This window comes from Octodon degus, unplaced genomic scaffold, assembly GCF_000260255.1.
Source record: "Octodon degus isolate 3935 unplaced genomic scaffold, OctDeg1.0 scaffold00080, whole genome shotgun sequence".
NCBI classification, from domain to species: Eukaryota; Metazoa; Chordata; class Mammalia; order Rodentia; family Octodontidae; genus Octodon; species Octodon degus.
Window position 1 is genome coordinate 3,384,301 of NW_004524656.1, and position 23,039 is coordinate 3,407,339.

Sequence of the window (23,039 nt, forward strand, 5' to 3'; positions counted from 1 at the left end):
CACACACACACACACACACACACACACACACACACACACACACAGTACAGCTCCCTAAGTCTGGCCTGGGCCGGGGTGCTCTCTAACTACTCACGGCAGTTGGCCTCGTCCTGGCCACCTTGGCAATCCTCATGGCCATCGCAGCGCTTCCAGTTGGGGATGCACTTCTTTGGCTGGTGGCACTCGAACTCAAATCGGTCACAGCGCCCAACCTGGCTTGGAGTGGAGGGGGCAGTCACATTGGCTAGAAAAGAGATTTTTAAAATTCAGATGTTAGTATTGAGGAGCTTGGCAGTAAGGGCAGTAACTCAGGAAAGTCAGAACTTCAGACACTGATACGGGCACCTGAAGGGGGGTGTGACTGCTACGGGCACCTGAAGACCAATGTGATTGCTGTGGGCACCTGAAGGTGGGTGTGGCTTCCATGGGCACCTGAAGGGGGGTGTAATTGCTATGGGCACCTGAAGACAGGGGTGATTGCTGTGGGCACCTGAAGGCGGGTATGACTTCCATGGGCACCTGAAGATGGGTGTGGCTTCCACAAGTACCTGAAGGTGGATGTGACTTCCACGGGCACCTGAAGGCGCCTGTGAGCTCTGGACCAAGGCAGCAGATTGGACGCTGACACCTCATGTGCCCCCTCATAGGACCCACTAGAGACGTAGTTCAGAGAATGATTTTAAAGACCTAAACCCACAAGGGCACTGATAATAGGAAAATAAACAAAAGTCATGAAATTTAGGAAGCTAGAAAGCAGACAGACAGAGGTAGTTGACTAAAAAGATGAAAGAGGATTGTATACTACTCTGAGCCCTAAGAGGAAAAAGATGAAAACCAACTAGTTCAATACCAAAAATTCCTCAAAAAGCTCAGAAATTGGCTCTTCTTGACTGAGAGTGAAGAAGGGAGAAGTAAAAGAAAGGAACCAAGTGAAAAATGCTTCAGAGGCATCCACAGGGTCTGAGAGCGTAGCCCAGGGGTGGAACGCTTACCTAGTGTAAGGAAAGCCTGAGTCCCATCCCAGCACCACAGAGCAACAGCAAGAAAGTGCTAGCTCTGTTCCCTACATCCTTCTACCTGACAGCCCCAAGGATGACCACCACACACCTCATCCCAACAGAAGACTAGCGGGCCAGCACATGAACAAAAGAAAAAGAGAGAGCTGCTCACAGAGGCATTGTGTGGGCAAGAATATTCTACCACAAGCCTGGGATTGTCCTACAGGCAGCAGAATGTGGAGATCTCATTTCTTGTCCCAAGAACCCCATAAAAACTCCTATTGTCTAGGCAGGAGGTTGTAGGAATTCTCTTTGGGGAAACTGATCAGCCCCAGAGCTAACCCTAAAATTACCAAAGTCCTAGAAATCTAAGCCAAGGCAAATGATGCCGCTTATTCTTGGGCAAGAATGGAGCCACTGGAAAGCCCCAAGGGTGGGGGTGGCTGTGGTAATGCGTCAGCATGTGTCTCACTGGAAGACAGGCTAGAAGGAAGAGAAATGAGGATGAAAAACCAGTTGAAAGACTTTTACACTAAAGAAATTAGAGGCAACAGCTGGAGACACCACCAAGTTCAACTTGTGTACCAACAATCTACATAGAAAAAGACATAAAAGCTGAGTGATAGCCCAGCGGATTAAAGCACCTGAATAGGCAGGTGCAGGGACCAGGTTTCTTTCCCCAGTGTGCCGTGCTGGCCCTGCCCCCAGGGCCCAATGAGATGCCAACTGAGACTGGGCATGGTGGCGCATGCCTATAATCCCAGCGCTTGGGAGGCTTAAAACAGGAGAATCATTATGAGTCCAATCTGTGTAGTGAGACCCTATAAATCCTGTACTAATACATGAAAAAAAAAAAAACAACAAAAACAGGAATTAAACATCAATAATTGATCTTCTAGAAATACAGCAAGAGGATATCCATGGTGATTTTTTAAAAATCATTTATTCATTTATTTGGTACAGGGTCTTGCTATGCAGCTCAGACTCATAGTGATCCTCCTGTCTCAGCCTCCCCAGCACTGGGATTACAGACATGTGCCACCACGCCTGGTTTCAAGGCTGGAGCACAGCACACCCAGAACCATGGGCCGGAACAGCATGCGGTACCAAGGATAGAACACAGGTCTTTGCTCTTGCCAGGCAGGCGCTTAGACCGCGAAGCTATCTTCCTCCCTTCCCCCCGCGGTGATTTTTATATAGGGAAGCAGTTATGCAAGAAAATCAGACTGGTAGACCTCTGCCAGGACAAGGATTATGCAAAACATAGCAAACAAGTATCTATTCTTTTCATGTCAATGACTTTGAAGCTCACTCCTGCTTAGGGAAGAACACAGCATCCTTAACCTTCCTGCCTGCATAGATGGGATCTGGAGCGCCTGCTCCCACCCACCCTAGCCCTGCAGTTCTCGCAGACCTGCAGCTGCCTCAGTGTTCAGCCACTAGATGGCAGTATTCGCTCTTCTTTTAACAGCACAGGCCAGACAACCAGCTAACAAGAAAATTGGGTCCTGTCCTCTGAGAGTTTACAATACACACACAAAAACCACCCTATCATCCCAACTGCAATTTCCCACTGAGAAGGAAGCAGAGGCTGCCCAACCGCAGCAGGGGTGGAAAGCAGGTGGCTGGCCTTTTCTGGCAGGGAGTTCGGAGGGCAGTTTGGAAAATGAGACCCTGTAGTTTCCCACAGACTTTCCATCCAGGAGCAGCATCAGAAGTCTCTGTGCCCTAAAGGCACAAGGTTTGTGACAAGTACGGGTTGCGGCCAGGCTGTGCTGCTAGAAGATCCTCTAGCACAGCGGGAACCACAGGAGGGGCCCGGACAGGGCTCACCGAGCGAGGGGCAGGCTTCTTCATCCGAGCCATCCGCACAGTCCCGGTACCCGTCGCACACCCAGGTGTCCATCACGCAGGGGCCACTGCTGCAGCGGAAGTAATTGGGCAGACACGTGGAGGGCCCAGGGGTGGGGGAGGGAAGCACAGGTGAATCTGAGGAAAACACGAAGGAGGAAAGCCAGAGCATTAGAAGCTCGACCTCAGGGCACAGTGTGCCCACACCTAGGGCACATGTCCCAGGTGTAGCACCTCCGAGGAAGAAGCCAGTGTGCACACAGCTCAGAACAGCCCCCATCTGCAAGTCACTTGCAATGGCGTGTCAGAAGCGGGGACACTCTTCCCTTTGGGGGAATAGAGCTACCACACTATCAGACGGATGCTAGCTAGTAGCCAGGTGAATTTTCTTTTGCAGGGACTGATAGAAAGAACAGGTGGCCTGGAAGCCACAGCGCTGGTACAGAAGACCTACGGGCGGAGCTCATTCATCACAGTGACCCCAGAGCAGCTTTGCGGGTAAGAACTCCAAGATGGATGCAGAAAGGCAGGTGTCATTTCTCAGTGCTCCTAGGTGCATCACAGCACATGCAGGACCTGGGGACCTCGTCAGAGTGCAGAGTCTCACTCAGTGGCTGTGGGGTAGGGCCACAGAGTCTGCATGTGGGGGGGGCACGTGTGAGCGTGTATGCATGTGTGTGTGTGTGCATGTGTGTATGTGCATGTGCATTTGTGTTATTAGGGATTGAACTCAAGGTTTTTTTTTTTTTTTTTTTGTGGCCAGCTCAGCCCACCCTCGGGGCGGGGCCAGTGTGGCATGTGGTATTGGGGATTAAACCGCGTCCCTGCGCTTTTGCCTAAGCTTGCCTAAACAGGCGCTTTAGACCGCAGCCCTGAACCAAAGGTCTTGGCACTGAGTTATATCCTGGTGCTTTTTAAATTTTTTAAATTTTGAGATAGGGTCTCAGTGAATCACTAAGTTGCCCAATTAGACTCAAACTTGCAGTCCTTGTGTCTTAGCCTCGCAGAGTGCTGGGGTAACAGGCCTGCCCCACCACTCCCAGCTGAGAGTCCCACTGCCTCACAAGCTCAAGGAGATGCAGAAGCTGCTGGTCTGCAGCTCACACTCCGAGCAGCGGTACTCTAGGCTGCTGGCTGTGCCCTGCCAAGCCTGCAAAGAACACCCTTGGAAACAGGAGAAACCAATCATCTTGATTTCAAAAGGAAAAGGGAGGGGGTGGTTAAAAATCAAGCAAATCTTAGGGGTTAGGGATAGCTTGGCGGTCTAAGTGCCTGTCTGGCAAGCTCAGGTACTCAAGTCTGATCCTGATCCCTGGCACTGCATGCCAAGGTGTCCCCACACCGAGCTGGCCACTGAAACCAAGTGTGGTGGCACACGCCTGTAATCCCAGCTCTGGGGAGCCGAGACAGGAGGATCAATACGAGTCTGAGCTGCACAGCGAGACCCTGTACCAAATAAATAAATAAATAAATAAATAGTTAAAAAAAAAATCTCAGGGTCACCACTTCAAAAGAATCCAAAAATATTAGGAATATCAGGCACTAGGAGCCAAAGTTAGGTTGTACCCAGACAGATTCTTTTTGTTTGTTTGTTTGTTTGTTTGTACTCAGATTCCATCCAGACAGACACAGGCAGGTGAGACCGTTCTGGAGCGTCACAGCTTCGGGGTTGGCCAGGCACAGCCCTACGGCCTCCCTCTCACCTCCACAGTCCTTTTCGTCAGACCAATCTCCACAGTCATTCTCCCTGTCACACTTCCACCTGTTGGGGATGCAGTGGCCGTTCTCACACCGGAACTGGAAGTAGCGGGAGCAGTTTGGAGCTTCCGTGGGGTTTTCTGCAGAAATCGATCACACCATCAGCCCTCTCCCTGAGCCAGTGAGAGCCCGAAGCTCCTCCCGCACACCTCCTCCTCGAGCCCTGAGGCCAGGGCCCCCGACACTTCCCTTGCAGAGACCACATGCAGCTTCCAGGACCCAAGGACAATGCAACATGCCCAGACTCAGCAGCCCTGTTCTCAGCCCTCAACTTGTGTTTCTCTGCTTTACATTTTGGTATTAATCAGCTGAGTTTTTATTTGGACATTTCATGAAAGGAATAACTTAGGTATCGATGGTAACCCAGTGGTGATTCTGTAATCTGTAACTTCAGGGAAGAGAAAATACTCCCTGGTGTATGTACCATAAGCCCTCACCTCGCCTGTGTTCTCTAGATTTAGTGTGACCCTACGTGCCAGGGAAAGGGCAGGAAACAGAATAAGCATTTCCCCAGCACCTTCACTCTCTGAGATTTCCACTTGACTCACTGGAATCGGGGATTCGAGAACTGCAGGACACACTGCTGAGGAAGGAGAAACCACATTCTGCAGGGTGAGTCCTAGCCAACATTTTCTCCTTAGCTGCAGGTATCCCTGTCACTGGAAGGCCAGGCTACACAGGGGCGGATCCCAAATCTCACCACAGTTGGCTTCGTCAGAATAATCTCCACAGTCATCCAAGCTATCACATTTCCAGATCAAACTGATACACACTCCATTCTGACATTGGAATCCAAATTCATCACACACCTTGTGGAATTCGGGGTCGTGGGCTACAGAAGGAACAAAGAACAAATATCCGTGAGTCCAGATTACATCTGTGCCGGAGAGGGCAAGGCAATGGGGCTGCCTCAGAAGCAAGATGGAAGAGCAAACTAAACCTTTTTTTTTTTTCCTAATTTTATTTTATTTTGAAGAATAGAAATAGAAGTTTTTTTTTTCCAAACTAAGTCTTAATAGAAAACACCGTTAGCTAATGAATTCATTCTGTAAAAACTTTATGAGTTATTTTACAGACTAAAATTTATAGGTTGAAGTCCGAATGCCTAGTTCTTAAGCAAGGGACTGCTTTGGACATAATGCTTAAAGAGCTAAGTAGAGTTAAAATGAGGGCACGAAGGTGGGTCTAAGCCAACGTGAATGGTATTCTTATAAAGTTAGGCACAGGCTTGTAGAGAAAACCGGTCATGTAGAGAGAGATACGGGGTGAGGATGACCACATAGCAGGTCCAGAAAGAGGTCTCAGAAGAAACCAACTGCCAACACCGCGACTTTGGACCTCCAGTCTCTAGAACTTGTGTGATTAGGGTTGTGTGATTAGGATTCTTTATCAAGATAAAACCAGTAAGATATCAGAGACAGAGACAGACAACACATTTATTTTGTAAGTCATCCAATCTGTGGCACTTTGCTATGGTAGCCCAAGCACGCAGGGGCTATAAGCAGGGCGTTGAGGAATAGGGCTATGTCAATGAATAAAACAGAGCCCCTTCTCTGGTGACACTCATGTTCTATCAAGGGAGGTAGATAGAAAACTAAATACATAGTATATCAAATGGAGAGAAAGTATTGTGAAGATCTTAGGTAGGGGCTACAGAGCTAGCTCCTGAGTACAGCATGGTAAGGAAGCCCTCTGGACAAGGTGACACTTGAGGCAAGGCCACAGTCATTCATTAAGGTGGACCCTTAGATGTTTACTAGCAGCATGTCTTACTTAGGAAAGGTGACACTCAGACAAGGCAAGCTCGGACACTCTGCTGAGGCCTGTTAATCAGGTAGAAGTGCATTCTAAGGTAGCTCAACCTCATGCCCACAAATGACTGCCCACCATCCCCACTCACAGCATCCAGCAAAGGCAGGATCCTCGTCCGACCCGTCCCGGCACTGAATGATCCCATCACACACCATGGAGGGGTACAGACACTGCTGGCGGTTCTTACACACGAAGTCCATGAAGCGTGTACAGAGGGGCTCTGCCAGGGGGTGGGGAGAGAAATGCCATGAGTACCCAGCGCCAGCTGGGCTCCCTCCACCTCTTGGCCAATGGCACGGATATAGATGTGAGTTTAGGAAACAGCAGTCACAGCCACTGTTGACCCAGGACTTGCTTTCTGCCAAGGCCAGAGCTATAGGACTTGTTATAAAGATCATCTTTAAGCCCTTAAGGCAACACTAGCGGAGATTTCATTGTTCATGTTTTTAAAATAAAAAAAAAATTAGGAATAACAGCATTGAATATTGGCCAAGAATAAACAACTGATGAAAAGGAAGCTACAGTGAAATCCAGATCTGAGTGGTATCAAAGCCCATAATCCAGCTCCCTATTAATACGAGCCTGACTCTGCATTGCAGGCATTGGTAAACTTTTTCTGTATGGAACCGGTATTGTGAACTGCACTATGCCTAGCCTACCCTTTCTCCCCAGAATTCTTAGGTTGACATTCAACTCCCCCACCAGCATCACCACCACCAGTGTGACTGTACTTGGGGAGAGGACCATTAAAGGATGTCATCAGGGCAAATGAAGTCATAAGAGTCAGGTCCTAATCCAACAGGATTGGTGTCGTAAGGAGAGATACCAGGTATGTAAACAAGGAGGAAAGGCCCTGGGAACACACCACAGAAATGCAGCCTTCAATGGTGAGTTACAGTCGTTTCCCTCCGTGGTTTCTGCCAAGAGCCTTCGATCTGACCTGTGACCTCAGCTTGCTGTGAGTCCCCACCCTGCCAGTTCACTCTGAAAAATACCTAGAACACTATTAAAAACAAAACAAAACAAAAAAAAGAAAAAAGAAAAAAGAAAACCAGGGCCCAAGCCACACTCTAATCAACCCAGAATGTTTGTGACTGATGTCGGATTGGGCGCTGCAGGTGAGGCCAATGTATGCTCAAGGATGAGCACCACTAATCCAAGATAATTTAAAGAAACTTGGGGCCAAAAAAGGTCATCTGCTACATAAATGTTTCCTCAGTCACGACAACTGAAAAGAAATGACTGACTTTTAGCAATCCTTCAACACCTAATGTTCCAACTTTGGATCACCTATAACAATCAAACATAATTAATTTGTTTTTTCTTCAAATTCTTCTTTCTTGACTTTTTCAACATAACATAAGTGAATGTCACATACAAACTAATCCCACAATCACCGACCCCAGCGCTTCTCCAGCTGCACTCCTCCACCCAAAGCTTGCCTCCCCACCTGAGCAGACCCTAAATCTGAGCCAAGCGCTCCAGAGTCAAGGGTCAAAAGCAAACTGAACAGAGATACTGCAGCCGCACCTGGATTTGCTCTCACAGATACTCTTCAACACCTGGGCCCTGTGAGGGGCGTGGACTCACCACAGTGCTGCTCGTCCGAGCCATCAGAGCAATCCCGTAGACCATCGCAGTGCTTGCTGGACGGGATGCATGTGCCATTGGGGCAGCGGAGCCCATTGCACTTCTTCTCTGAAATGGAATCCAACAATAGCAAAGAATGACAAAGTACAAGAGTTATGCACATACAACCCTACAGCAATATGGCAATAACTAGCAAAATTGCATATATATATATATATATATATATATATATCCAACAATTACAAATGTAGAAATGAGTTCAACACAATGGAAAAATCATGTAAATATAAGATAAAAATCTCTACTTAATTTTCGGAACAAGTGTTAACATTCCATTGCTAGTTGTAACAGATCAAAAACCACCTACATGTCTATCACTAGGGGGCTGTTTAATAAATGACTACATTAGAATGCTACATGGGGACATAGAGACTGAAAAGGAGCAATATGGAAAATTTTCTCCCAGATATGCAGTTATATAAAGGTACAAAGTCAGATGCACAGTATACTGTTATTTGTGTAAAACAGAACAAGACAGAGTATATTTAATTTTTTTATATACATATTTTAGGGAAGGGTCTACAGGGTGTTCAGGGTCTCACTACTAAATCCAACTCATAGTGATCCGCCTGTTTACAGCCTCCCAAGAGCTGGGATTATGGGTGTGTGCCACCATGCCCAGTCTCAATTGCAGTCTCAGCATGCCCCAGGGACAGGGCTGGCACCACAGGCCCCCAGGAATCAAACCCTCAGCCCCTGCATCTGCCTAAGCAGCCACTTTAATGTGCTATTTTTCTGGCCCAGTATATTTAAATTTTGTTCGTAGAATTATGCATCACCACAACAGCTACGCCCTGAGAAATGCACAATTAGTCAAAAGTTTTGCCATTCGACATCAGAATGTGCATACACAGACCTAGCTGCCATGGATGGAACACTCAGTGTGCTCTCTGATTCGTGCAAGAGATGTGGTAAACACAGGTGTAGGAGGCTGCTGCCAGTGTAACGCAGCAAAATACATTAGAGTTAACTTTTCTTCTAGGAATTAGAAGGACGCACTGTCCAATAGCGACAAAAACTATTGCATAATAGGCAGGTAAGCCAGTGACATGGTTGAGTATTATTGTCACATTCTGTTTGCAATTTCACGTGCTACACAGGTACACAACTAGCAATGTAACATGGTTTTACCACCACAAAGTCGAGTAAAGCACTGCACTATGAACAAGTCTATGATGCTACTAGGTGACAGAAGAGTTTCGGCTCCACCATAGCCTCGTGGGACCACCACCATAACGGAGTCTGTCACTGCCAGAAATGTCGTCATGCACTGCATGACTGTATAGGCCCAAATATTCTGAAAAGACACTAAAGCATGGTTTCTTACAGGGACTGGGTTAGAACAGGGCGTGCAGGAAGAGCAACTTCTCCTGGGGTGTTGTTATACTCTTCCCAGTTTGAATTGGGTAAATGTATTATGTGTTCAAAAATTAAGTCTATTTTTAGAACAAAACAGAAAAGTTTTCAGTGAATAGAAAAGCACGAGGACTTGAATTCCCATTATAAAATCCTAGATTTTTAAATATCTCTGAACCACTTGCAACCTTAATTCTTTAGGAAGTCTAGCACCAAGTCTGCTTGGAAAAGGTTTGCCTAAAAATGTTTAAAAGGGGGCCAGGAAGATAGCCCAGTGGTCTAAGCGCCTTCCTGGCAAGCATAAGGAACCAAGTTCAATCCCCAGTTTACATGTCTGCTAGCCCTGCCTGGGGCATGTTAAGCCAGCCAACGAGACCAGGTGTGGTGGTGCACACCTGTAATCCCAGCCCTGGAGAGGCTGAACAGGAAGATCATTGGGTCCAACCTGCATAGTGAGACCCCATACCAAATACATACAATTAAAAAAAAAAGTTTAAAAACCTGATATTTCATAACCAGTTCCAAGGGAAATTAAGCTAGAACCAAGACACCCTGATCAGAAGCTCTAACACTAGTTTAGCCTCTCTTCCAACCAGAGAGTCACTGCCCCACCTTAGACTTAAACATTCATTCTACCCTGTGAGTGTGATGCTGAGGGCTGGACCTCTCTCCCTTGGTCCAAGTGTTCTTCCTGCTTCCGACCCACCATGCTATGGGCAGCTTTCTTGTGCTCTGCCTCTGCCTCGGAGCCAAACCACATGGGCTATAGCCATGAACCAGCAAGGACCTCCTCTCCTCTTAGCTGGGGGCTTTGAGCATCATGACTCAGTGATGAAACAGTGATTTAGACAATGTCCCAGGAAATGTTCAAAAAGCAAAACAGGCTTTCACATCCAAGGTCATGGATAGCTGAATGAGCACAAAACGTAAAACTAAAAGCATTCAAGTGCCCAGACAGGAATCAACTAGGTAAGCTAGGCGGTAGCAATATGCACTGAATATGCAGCGTCCATAAAACAGAGACAACTTTTGAAAGTATGGAAACACTAAAGGAAGCAAGATGTGTTATGTGCATGTACCAACTCCCCCCCCCATGGCAGTAGTCATTATATGCTGCAAAATTGTACTAATGATTTTCCTTTAAGCAATATAAACATAGGCAGACAGTAAGCATGATCCTATTAAATACTCAATTGTTTGGCAAGGGGATAAGGATAGAAAACCTGAAGAATAGTTGGTGTTGAACAGCACCGTGAATACTGCTTTTGTGATGTGGTGGCATCTCAGACTCCTGCTTGTGGGAGAGGCAACCTGATGGTCAGAGAATGAAGACTGCATGGTCCACTCACGAGGTCACAGGAAGAAAGTGGGCTGCGCGGGTGAGAGGAAGCTGGAGGCGCCCGCCCAGCGTTTTATTGCTTGGCCCAGCTGTGGCCGCCCCCTGCACAGCGGCCGCTCAGGAAGCTCCAGAGTGAGAGAGGGGTCTGCACTTACCACAGCTGACAGGATCTTCATCAGAACCATCTTGGCAGTCTGTGTCACCATCGCATGCCCACCGCTGGGGTATGCAGTGCCCATTGTGGCACTGGAAGTTGGAGGCCTCACAGGTGTGATAGATGGCTGACAACAGAGAAGAGAGACGGTCACTCCTCCCTCCTCATCCACTACCAACGGTGGACAGAGAAGAGACTGTGCCCTAGAGATTAAGGTGTGACCTGTGGGAACCCCTGCAAGGACTCAGGCACCTGGGGCTGACAGTAGGTCCCTCCTCAGGCAGGGACTCCAGGATCTGTTCTACACAGCCATAGAAAAGTCACTACCCAGGCCTGCATGCCATGCCAAAATTCACCTATGAGTTCAGTATTGTTCCCTTTCCACAAATGCATAACAAGCTGGGAAAAACAAAGCAACAAATATAATAGCACAGCTTGGCCTTTACTATTATTATACCTTGCTACTTTAACCTCCCACATAAGGCCTCCTATCATTCAGATGCCATGAAACAAGGAAGGGCAGTATGTGCTCTGGAGGGAAAGCTCCGCACCTGGTCCAACCACTCTCCGGAAGCCTCAACACTATTTCCTTACACTGACATCTACGTGATCTCTGAAGGTGTGAAGGTCCATGAATTTATAACATTCTACAAAACAGGACAAGCCCATTTCAACTTCAGACCCCAAGAACATTAAGATTCATTCAAAGCTTCAAAGAAAACAGACCTCAGAAACTAGAACAAGCTAGTCTTCTGGACAGATGAGAGGAAACTCCACTAACCAGTAATAACTAGCATTCATCACATTTATTTAAAAAAAAAAAGAGACGGAACAGCAGAAGTAGTAGTAGAAAGGGAAGAGGAGGAGGAGGCAGAGGAGGAGAACGAGAAGCAGCAGCAACAGCTAGTGAAACAGAGACTCACTGTTAGAAGTGAACCTCGTTTCCATCCCTGGTTTGAGGTCACCTGAAGTCATTTAGAAGCACTGTAAAATTGAGGTCAAAAACCCAACATTCGAGGACTGGGGATGTGGCGCAGTGGTAGAGATCTTGCCTTGTGTGCAAAAGATCCTGGGCTCAATCCCCAGCCACAAAAACAAAACAAAACAAAACAAGATTGGGGCTGGCCAGATAGCTCAGCGGGTTAAAGCGCTGGGATTGGGTTTGATCCCCAGCCTGCTGTGCTGGCCCTGCCCACAGGGCATGCTGAGATGGAGACAAGACTGGGCATGGTGGTGCCCACCCATAATTCCAGCACTTGGGAGGCTGAAAACAGGAGAATCACTATGAGTCCAATCTGTGTAGTGAGACCTTATGGACCCTGTACTAAATACATAAAAAAAAGAATTTAAAAAAAAACAAGATTCAAATGTATAATATCTGCCTTAAACCCAACCAACACTGTAAGTGCCTTTTGTATCAAATTTCCCCTTCCTCCTCTGAAACAGAAGCTGTTGTGTCCATTCATTGTTGAAGAAAAGCCAGAACTGGTCTGGTTTACAACTAGAAAAAAATAACCTTCAGTAATCCTCTGACCTATGAGGAAACATTGAGATGTTTTAAGGATGCCTAATTTTTAATAATATTATTGAACTCTAACTCTATCTATCTATCTATCTATCTATCTATCTATCTATCTATCTATAACTTTCCCAGTGTAGACACACCAACAATGAGGTTTAATCATACACCAGTAAGAGATTAACAACATCAAATAATAAAATAGAATAATAAAATAAAATACTCAAATAATAATCTGAATCATAAGTGTCATTTAAGATGTATGAATTACTTAGTTTTGGAATTTTCCATGGAAAATTTTTGGGCTGTTGTTGATGACAGGTACCTGAAATGATTGACAGCAAAAGCACAGGAGACTAGTGAGGAAGGGGCTACTATAACACAGGGAGGTTCATTGTGTGTTTCTGTGAACAGGGTGTCTTCAGAAGAGAAGGAGGCAAAACAAAACAAACAGAAGTGGATTGTTGAAGGCAAACTAGAATTTTCTATCCCACTGAGATAATTGGCAATATGCTGCTCAAGGGTTGAGGAAAGTGGTTTACTTTGAGGCTATTATTTTGTAATGGTTGGCATATAATGAATCTGACTTCTCAAACCACTTAAAACAAGTGTAATCCATTAACTGCGTCTTCTCAGCTATTTGAACACCAAGGCTGAGTTTGATAGCATGGAAATAAGTCTTTGCGATGGATCAGTATTTATAACCATTAGCACTTAAAATTCATTAAACATCTCTCATCTCTGATCAGAAGAATACATGAATTGTGTGTGCCGCATGAGTTTCTGCCCCAGTGACAGCCACCACTAGGACTATTTTTGATTTATTGGTGTCACAATTCTGGCAACTTTAGAATAAAATTCCTCACCATATTCTTGCTTGCTTTCATAAAATATAAAGTCCCCTAAACTGATTACCATACTAATCTACTTGTTAGTATTCAGCTTATGCATTTCATTTTCAATTGAAAACAGTTTCAAAGTGCTCGTGGGGCTTCCAAATGACAATTCTGGGAGGCGCGCCTGAGATCTCCAGGTACAATCCCAGAAGATGAGATGAGAAACATTAAATGGTTTGCACAATTACGCTCAAGTGGTCAGGCATGATCAGAATGCAGACTAGATTCTCTTTTTCTGGAATTTTCTATCTCCTGAGAAATTAATTAGGCTCTGACTTTCAGTGCTTGGTAAATAACATATGTTTAATTTTTTTTTTTTTTTTTTTTTTACAAAAATGATGAAGATAAAGGAGATTGGCTTTAATGTGGAGATAAAATATCAGTTTCTGACAAAAGCCAATATCCTAGGCTTACTCTCTGACCTGGATCTTCCTTGACTTACCAGGACCGCCTGGAACATCTGACCAAAAGCATGAGTCAAGCATAAGTGGAGCAAACAGATGAATCATGGCTTCCAACGGGGAAAGCTGTTGCCCCCCTTGCTCACACACCCCCGAGGATTAGGAAGCAAATGAAGAAAAGAAATGGTAAGGTAGACACGCAAAACAAAGCATGACGAAAAACATTTTTAAAAAGGTACATTTAAAAAAAGTTAGCAGATGAACAAGATGTAGAAACTAATCAAAAAAAGGGCCAGCCAAATAGCTCAGCAGATTAAAGTGCCGGCAAGCAGGCACAGTGGCTGGGGGTTCAATCCCCAGCATGCAGTGCTGACCTTGCCCCCAGGGCACACTGAGCCAGCAATTGAGACTGGGCATGGTGGCGCACGCCTGCAATCCCAGCTCTTGGGAGGCTGCAAACAAGCAGATCACTAGGAGTCCAATCTAGTAGTGAGACCCTGAACACCCTATAGACCCTTCCTTAAAAAAATACAAAAAACCCCTATAATCATAATAATAAAAACCTCAACATATAAATTAGCAGATTTGATTTAGCTAAAAAGAGAACTGTTAAAGTAGAAGATAAGTGGGAAGAAATAACTCAGATTCTGGCAGAGGCCTACAGAGACAGCAAAAATGAACACAGGAAGCATGAATAAAAGAGAAAGTCCAACAAATAGCTAGCAGCAATCACTTAAAATAAACCAGAGAAAGGAGCCAACAGCCATCTCTGAATTATAAGATATTACAACCCAGAATCGATGAGAAACATAAATCATCTGATCTTAAAAGAAAACAAGACTTACTCAGGATACATAAAAACACCTGCACATATGTAGGTGAGGAAAACTGCAGAACAACAGCAATGAGTAAAGGCAGCTGTAGCAAAAGGTCTTGTTTTAACAGATAATCTCATAGCAGAATTCCAATCAGCATAAGAAACCAGAAAGAAATGGAATAACTATAGAAAATCATTACAACCCTGAAAACTCAGACTTACTTCAATTCAAGATTGAGCCTTAACACATTCATGACAGGATCGTCATTCATGTCTCCCACTGCTGGGTGGTTGTGATCACCTATCGGTGGCAAGGGACAGGACAGTCATACATGTACCACTAGTGTTTTAACCCAGCAGGAACATGTTAAAGACATGTTACATTAATGAAGTCTTGAGCTTATCTCTGTCAGACTCATCCTGTGAGAATAATAGAAAAAGCCACCGGATATAAGAAGCAAAAACCCTGCCAAATGGTTACATCCTTATAGGGTAAGTCTGATAATTAAGAAAAGTAAGAATGATCAATTTTTGTTTGTTTACTGGTTCTGATGATAGAACCCAGGGGCTCATACACACTAGGCAAACACTCATCTCTGAGATACATACTCTGAATTCTAATTTTAGGATTTTTAAATTGTAAAACTGACATACTAAATATTGAGTGTTTTAAAATACACAGTATTTTACTCAGCATTTTGGTGTTGGAACTGTGGACAGGAATTTTAGGGCTTGTCAATTGACTAACGTGGAATTTTAGGGCTTGCATATCTAGGAGAGGGGAATAATATTAAGAATATATATACAATATCAACAGGGAGTAGAGAAAAGAAACTGAATGGATAAACCTCAGACCAGGGAGGGGAAATTGGAAGGGAAGGAGGACTATGCAGACGCCCACAGGTAGCAAAAGAGGAAGCCGAGAAAGCACACACACCATGGCAAAGGAGGTCAGCGGGCCCGACCTACTCTTTCTGGCACCGTACACAGCTAATGTCATACATGTCAGGAAATGAAATGTCACATCGCACATTACCATGAGTTCACATCAGACCTCTGGCCATTCTGATATGAGAAAGAGAATCATCTCTAGAACACCCAGATAAGCAGTCATGGGAACAAGGCTGCAGCTGAGGGGCAAGAACTCTAAATTTTCCCAGTGATCTCAGAAAAAAGCCAGAGATAAAACTGGGAGTGTGTGACAAGCCCACGCGCAGAACTAAAGTTAGTAATTCATCCTGGAAGACCAGCACATGCTGCTGAAACACAGGACTGACTAATGTGGCTGCGCCAGCAGGAGGTCCCATCGCACTGCAAGTCACAAGCTGAGACGCCCAAGAACACCCCTCTAATTTATTAACCAATCATCCTTCTAAACGCAAAGCTTCCAGTCAGCTTTTGCGTGCTTCCTGGGCTAACAGCACCTCCTCCACCTACCTGTACTGGCCACCCCTTGACACGGAAGCATTGTCTGGAAGCACAGACACTGAATCTGCATCAGAAAGGACGCAAGGGAGCTTTCTCAGGGCCCTGCAGTGTGTGACGCGCATGGCTACCATGCTGGACGTGTATATGCACCATCCTGTACGTGGGAGACCTAGTTCTACCTACTCCACCCACCATAATGTCTGTGGCCACCACTCACTCACTGAGTCTTAAAAATACTATACCAAGCACAAGTGAGCCTAAAGCAAGAGCTAGAACATTGTCCCTATCTTATACCACCTGTGATTCCCATCACATTTGTGATGTTTCTAACTTTATTTATTTATTTATTTATTTAAATTTATGTATTGGGCACAGGGTCTCACTACACAGCTCAAACTCACAGTGATTCTCCTGTTATCATCCTCCCCAGTGCTGGGATTACAGGTATGTGCCACCATGCCCGGTCTCAATGGCCAGCACAGGGCACCCAAGGGTGTAGCTGACGTGGCCTGTGGTGCTGAGGATAGAAGTCCCTGTGCTTGCCTAAGCAGGCACTTAGTTCACTGAGCTATCTCACCAGCCCTCTAACTTTATTCTTTGTGAAATTTTATCTCAAATAGGCACAAGTACAGTTGACTCGATTGTTTAGGAGACCCTGATGCTTCTTGAAAAATACGAGCTAGCTCAGTCCTACTACTAGCATCCCAGACCAGGGACCAATGTGTGAACAGTTTATTGTTGGTCCCAAAGAACTGAGGACTAAGAAGGGTGAACCAGAATAAGACCAGCCATACCACTCAGCACACTGCTTCCTTCTACCAACACTTGTTTTACGGAGACTTTCCTGATAAAGGAAGAAGATTGATCATTTATATTCTGGCACAAGCTCCTTATCTCATCCCAGCTTTCTAAGAAGCACTAATCAGCTGACATCCAAAGCCCAGGCTGATTCTCAGACTTCAGAGTCTACGGCCAGGTCAGGCTGTATGCTAGCTAGCACGTGAGCAGCTGGGTACTGGTAACTGATCCAGGAAGTACTGACCGGAACAGTTGGCTTCGTCAGACCAGTCCCTGCAATCGTTGTCCCCGTCACACACCCAGGAGGAGCGGATGCACATGCCCGAGCTGCAATTGTACTCATCACTTCGGCACTGGTGCATTTCTGCAGAGGAGACAATAAACACTGGTGTGAAGATGAAGGTGCTCAGAATTCTGCCTGGCACCAAGGCTCCGCGGGCTGGAGACAGGCCCATGTCATGGGTTACCTGAATACAGCTCAAACAGAGAGAACTTTGACTGGGGATGTTTGTCACTTATGATCTGTAAGTTGTATGGAGAGACCTTTAACTGGGGCCATATGGTCATCTACAGTAATTTCCACCAAGTGTGATGGAGTATTACACCCTTGGACCCATATACAGTGGGCTGCCTCTCGGCAGGAGCAGCCTCATGTACTTGTGCTGGTGTAGACCGCAGATGTCACCATCTTTTGAGCTCTGAGGGGAACAGATCTGGCAGCAGTGATGGCGGAGATCAAACAATAGCATTTTGAAGGAGACAGAAGACTCCTAGAGACAGGGCGTGTGGTTTGCAAAATCAAGTTAAGAAGTCCATGTGAGCTGTTCCTGTGGAGAGGCCCAAGCTCAGGGGAAGCTGAGTTCCAAGTTGGCAGGAGCATAGCTGAGGCCTTCTGCAGGCACCGCGCTGGATGTCAGCATGCAGGCTCTCTCACAAACAGCATACTCTGAGATCAGAAAGGTGTGACTACTACAACATCTTCACTAGGTCCAAGGAAATCGTTAAAACAAGCTACGGTCTGGATCTGTGTCCTACTATTCATATGTAGAAATGTAATCACCGTGCAATAACTTCAAGAGGTGAAGCCTTTTGGAGGTGATTAAGCATGGGATTGGTGACCTTACAAAAGAGGTACAAGAACCTGTTAACCCCTTCCGCCATGAGGGCATAGAGAGGAATGGTCTACAGGAATAGGCACTCACCAGATAGGAATCTGGTGGTGACCTGACCTTGGACTTCCCAGCCTCTAGGACTGGGAACAATAAATGCCCAAGGCTAATAAGTTACTCATTCTAAGGCAATTTGCAAAGGCAGCCCCAACAGACTGAGACTCGAAACATTCAAGTGGAATTTTCCACAGACTCAGAAAACAGGAGTAGCACGAAGCAGAGACAGGTTGGCAGTGAAGTAGACACTTACATGGAAAAAATTCTGGAGGCGTGAAGAGGCCCTGCACCAGAGAAGGGACTAAGTGGGACTGTGGGGTGGATTCAGGACTGCCAGCAGAAGTGGGGCACACTGTGGGGCCTGCTGAGCAGCTGCCCATGTGCCTGAAGGGGCTGGGTGACCCTGGAGCACAGAGCCACGTGGAGCTTCCTCCCTCCTAATCAAGACCTTGGCTCACTTCAGCCTGCTGAGAATAGCCGAGGTGAAGGCAGGGACAAGGGGGGTGAATTACAGAACCAACAGAGAGAAATTCCTCCCAGCACCAAAGCAGGGTTATTGCATGTGTGAAAGTGGCCCCGAATGTACTCCATTAGTTCCCTGGTGTTAAAGTGATTTATGAGCAGCCCCTTCATTTCAGTGTCTGTGAGTCAGACCACCTGAGCCTAACAAAGCAAGCCTGGCTGGATCTGACCCTGCAGAGCGGAGAGGGTACAGCTAGGCACATGACTCATCGCCGCGGCTGGACTGACATCTGGCCTGCATCCTCACTTCCCTTCCGTGCCTATGGCCTCTCCAATCTGGTGCACTGTGTGTACTGCCCAGTGTTTCCTTCCGTGGTTAGCAGACCCAGAGGATGTAAACGAAGGGCCCATGTAACTGGCAGGGCAATGGCATGCACCAGAAAGAGCCTGGGAGCAGAAAACAGGACACACAAGTCTCAGTCCCCTCCCACTCTGTTGGGACACAGACTAGAATATGCTTTCTAGCCCCTGTGGACCTCACTTGCTCAATGTGGAGATAAAAGGGCCGCACTAGAAAACACCTAATTCCCTGCCATTGTTACACACTTTTCTGAAATTTTAAATTCCCATTCAGAAAACAGATGCTCAGTCAAAGCTCGCTTCGTCTGCTGACTATTAACAGAGTTTACTGAATGAGGCTGACTTAAAAAATAAACAGTGCACAAAGGTACGGATCTGCGCCTTTGGGCAGCTTGTCTCACGCCCACTCCATGCGGGGGACCAAGGCTGTGGAGCCGCTCCCCACCCACTGAACCCATTCAGAAATCTTCCTCACCATCCCATTTCACCCAAACAGCATCTCTGCAAGACCAAGCAGGGTCTGTGTCCTCATTTTTTCCATGTTAAAAAACAAAAGCTAGGCAAAGAGCAAACAAGTGACAAGGAGCTGAGTTTACGCTCTATCTTTCCTGACTGTGCATTCAGTGTCCCATTCACTCTGGATCAGATATTTCTAGAATTGAATTTTCACAAGAAACAGCAAGTCGGTTCTGTCACAACACAAGAAGAAAACAACGCAATGCTGCCAAGGAGATGACCCTGTAGCTGAAGGCCATAGATACCAAAATGAATACAAGAACTCTCCATTTCCTGCCCACCCCATCCACCAGTGTAACCCAGTGAAGTACGGTGACCGCACCCTCACCCCCTAGTGGGCTTCTGGGTAGCACATGCCCTTACCACAGTGACTTTCATCACTGTTGTCTCCACAGTCATCCTCCAGGTCACATTTGTAGGAGAGAGGGAGGCAAGTCCCAGACTCCTGGCAGCGGAACTGGGTGTCCAGATCACAGATGGTGGTGGCTAAAATGGGAAAGAGATGACACACTTGTTAGGTACAATTCATTCCCCTCAGACACCAACTTTCTACTGGAAAGCCAATTAAAACACAGAAGGAAGCCAGCTGTCATGGCGCATGCCTGGAATCCCAGCAGGCAGGAGGCTAACTAAGTAAGGAGGGTCGCCATGAGTTTAAGGCCAGCCTGCACTACATGGCAAGACCCTGTAACACAAAACACAATAACAAAACGAAAATAGAAAGAAGCAGATTTTAAGTATAACAACAGAAATAGGACCTACACTTAACAGAAAAAATAAATTCCCTGAGAATGTGAAATTAATAACCAAGGGAAATAAAGGACAGCTTCAGAGAACAACAGGGCCTGGAACAGAAAGAAACTGTCCTTTGGCTGTGAGAAATTGTGAGGGACCAGACTGCCTCCTACTACCCCTTCAGAACTGAAGGCCTACGACATGATGGTATCTTCCTACATAGGTGACAGAAGCACCTTCAGCTACAAAACTACCCCTGGGGAAGTCTAGTTCCACACAGCAAGCTGCCACCCACCTCACCGTACATACAGGTACAAAAGGTAATGCTGGGGTAGAATTCTGTAGCAGAAACCTGGGTTCTGTCTGTAGTCAGCCAAGGCTGGGTATCAAATTCAGTCTATACCTCTTTCTGGGGTGATCAGTTTTAACCTCCCTGAGCTTCAGTTTCCTCAACAGTAAAATAAAATAAAGGTAAGGTAATGTGACCATGCACCTGTGACTACAGTCAGAAACACTAAACTTGGAGTTTATGCTGCCACCCACCATTTATTCAACCTAGCCCTCTCGGATTTCTTTATTCCTTCCATAACAGAATGCAGACATTAACTACATTGGGAGCATTATGATGCAAACCAGGAAGAAAACAAGCTTGGGGGGGGGGGCTGGAGAGATGGCTCAGTGGTCTAAAGCACCTACTTGGAACAAGTTGGCAAAGCACAGGGACCATGGTTCGATCCACCAGCACCACATGCCAGCCAGCCCCGCCCCCAGGTGGGCTGAGCTGGCCACATACACACACACACACGCACACACACACACTAAATAAATAAATGTAAAAAATTAAAAAAGAAAAAAAGAAATGAAAACAAGCTTGGGATCACAGCCTATTGAACAGGATATATAACAATAATGGGCTTTAAACGAATGCCACTTCTCTTCCTCGTCATGTTTCATGCCCTTCTGGCATGACAATGAGTACACAATTGGATTTTCTCCCTCTGCTAAATAGGAGGCTCCTGAGCTTGGGCACAAGCCTTTGGATGAGAGGAAGGATGGACCCTGTAAGAGAGAGATGGGACAGGAAGGCTGTTCTCCGGAGAAGTGGAGGGGACAGCAGAACAGAATCCCGGGATGGAGGAGGGGGTGTGCCGTGCAAGGAAACGCGGAACGTCAACACTATTAGACATCCAGTAGCTCTTATTTGAGGTTCCATTTCTTCTCTGTAATTGAGCTCATGGTGGGAGGCAGGGGATGAATGAGAAATGACAAGACTGCAGGGGATTCACGTCAAAACTCTCATGCCTGACATCCACCCAGCTGGAGGAGTTTGTTTAAGAGGAAGGGAACTCGATTGACAACATCGCTCCTGCACCACCCCCCTCAGCCCTCCTCAGCTCTTCCCTGGCAGCTGAACTCCCATGGTGTTTGTCCCTGTCGTGCCGCCTGCCTATGGACAAGGGTGCCTCACGGTGTCTGGATAAGCACACACTTTCCAAGAAAGGGAGACGATGGGAAGGCTTTCCCACACCCCTCAGCTTTGTTCCCAAAACATAGCTTCTCTCCTCATCAGTTGGGTGGGCCTGTAAGCCAAGTGAAAATGGGAGAACACAGAGGAGAAAGCAAGTCTCGGGGGTTTCAGCAAAACCAGTCCCGTGACACTGACACTACACCAGGAGGAAGCAAGCCAGCTCTGTATTACCTCCCTGGGCCACAGTGGAAGCCACAGGAAGCAGCGATGTCAAGCCCAGATCTGAGGTGAGGAAAGGGGTGGAGCTCGCTGAGGGCAGCATGAAGATAGAAGTCACAACCCAGAACCGATAGGCGATCCAGTTGGCCTCTCTACTGGACACAGCCCAGGAACAGAGAAAAGACAGCGAGCGACCCTGCAGCCCTAAGTACTGGACATCTAGTATGTAGCTCTGTTTCTAGCATGACTAAATATGTTTAGGCCACTTTTCTCACATGTAAACTCTAAGAAGGTTCCCTTGCACCACCCTGATTTGTAATAAATGCTATTCCAGTGCCTTCCTTGTGCTGTTAATATTATGTATTAATGTTTTTGAGGAGCCCTGGCTAATCCCTCACAAATATCACACCTTCCCATGTCCCTGATAGGCAGAGACGGCTGTATTTTTATCTGCCACAGACATGGAGAAGCTTATGCCTTCCAAACTTGCCACTAAATGAATACTTTTTCCTGGGTACAAGAGACATCGCTGAAGCCAAGGAAAGACAGTAAGTCTTATACACAACCTCCTGCCAACCAAAAGGAGCAGCATGCAGCCCTGTGGAGCCCAGATCAGCCTGGTGGTGACTTGCATGTCTCCACAGCTGATAATTCTGGGTGACGGTGTAGGACCTGGCCCTGCTCCAGGATGCCTGTCTGCATCCGCCTGCCAGGTACCAGGGAGGTATGCAGAGCTGCCCCCTCACCTGTCCTTATGGTACCACTGGTAAATGGGTCTCTGGGTTAGGAAAGGAAAGGCAACATCCCTAAAAAAGGGTCCTCCCTCGGCTCCCTGCTCTCCTGCTTATTCTCTCTCTCTCTCTCTCTCTCTCTCTCTCTCTCTCTCTTCAGTTCATTCTACCCACAGCTCTTCCCTCCAAATGCAAAATCTTATCATGTTAGTTCAACGGTTGCCAATTGCTCTTCCAACAGTCCAAAGGCCCCTGCAGAGCTGGGCTCTGCCTACTCACTGGGCCCACTAGGACCAACTCTCATCAATCTCACAAGTCCTGATCTGTGGACTTCTGCCCTTCACAAAACCACACCCTGGCCCCGGGCTTTCTTCCCTTCACCTCTGCTTGGTGCACCCACCACTCCCTTCAGGGCTGTTGATTAAGGTATCCTCCTGTATCATAGGGTGCTTTCCCATCACAGCTATCAATTGTGTTTGTTTGTTTGTTTGTATGTATCTGGTACAGGGTCTCACTGTGTAGCTCAGGCTCATAATGATCCTCCTTTTCGCAGACTCCCCACCACCAGGATTATACACATGTGCCCCCACCCCTGGTCTCTGTGG

General features: G+C 46.6%; 1 protein-coding gene across 1 annotated transcript in view; it reads right to left on the minus strand.

Annotated features, from left to right (window-relative positions):
* Sorl1 (sortilin related receptor 1) overlaps positions 1-23,039 on the minus strand; it is a 161,632-nt gene that overhangs the window by 27,976 nt on the left and 110,617 nt on the right. The window contains exons 24-32 of the mRNA XM_023721085.1: positions 19,645-19,767; positions 17,022-17,141; positions 10,920-11,045; positions 8,010-8,117; positions 6,508-6,639; positions 5,308-5,439; positions 4,553-4,687; positions 2,832-2,987; positions 95-244 (exon numbers count right to left, since the gene is read on the minus strand). Coding sequence (XP_023576853.1) covers positions 95-244; positions 2,832-2,987; positions 4,553-4,687; positions 5,308-5,439; positions 6,508-6,639; positions 8,010-8,117; positions 10,920-11,045; positions 17,022-17,141; positions 19,645-19,767 — 1,182 coding nt within the window. The remainder of the gene's footprint in view (positions 1-94; positions 245-2,831; positions 2,988-4,552; positions 4,688-5,307; positions 5,440-6,507; positions 6,640-8,009; positions 8,118-10,919; positions 11,046-17,021; positions 17,142-19,644; positions 19,768-23,039) is intronic.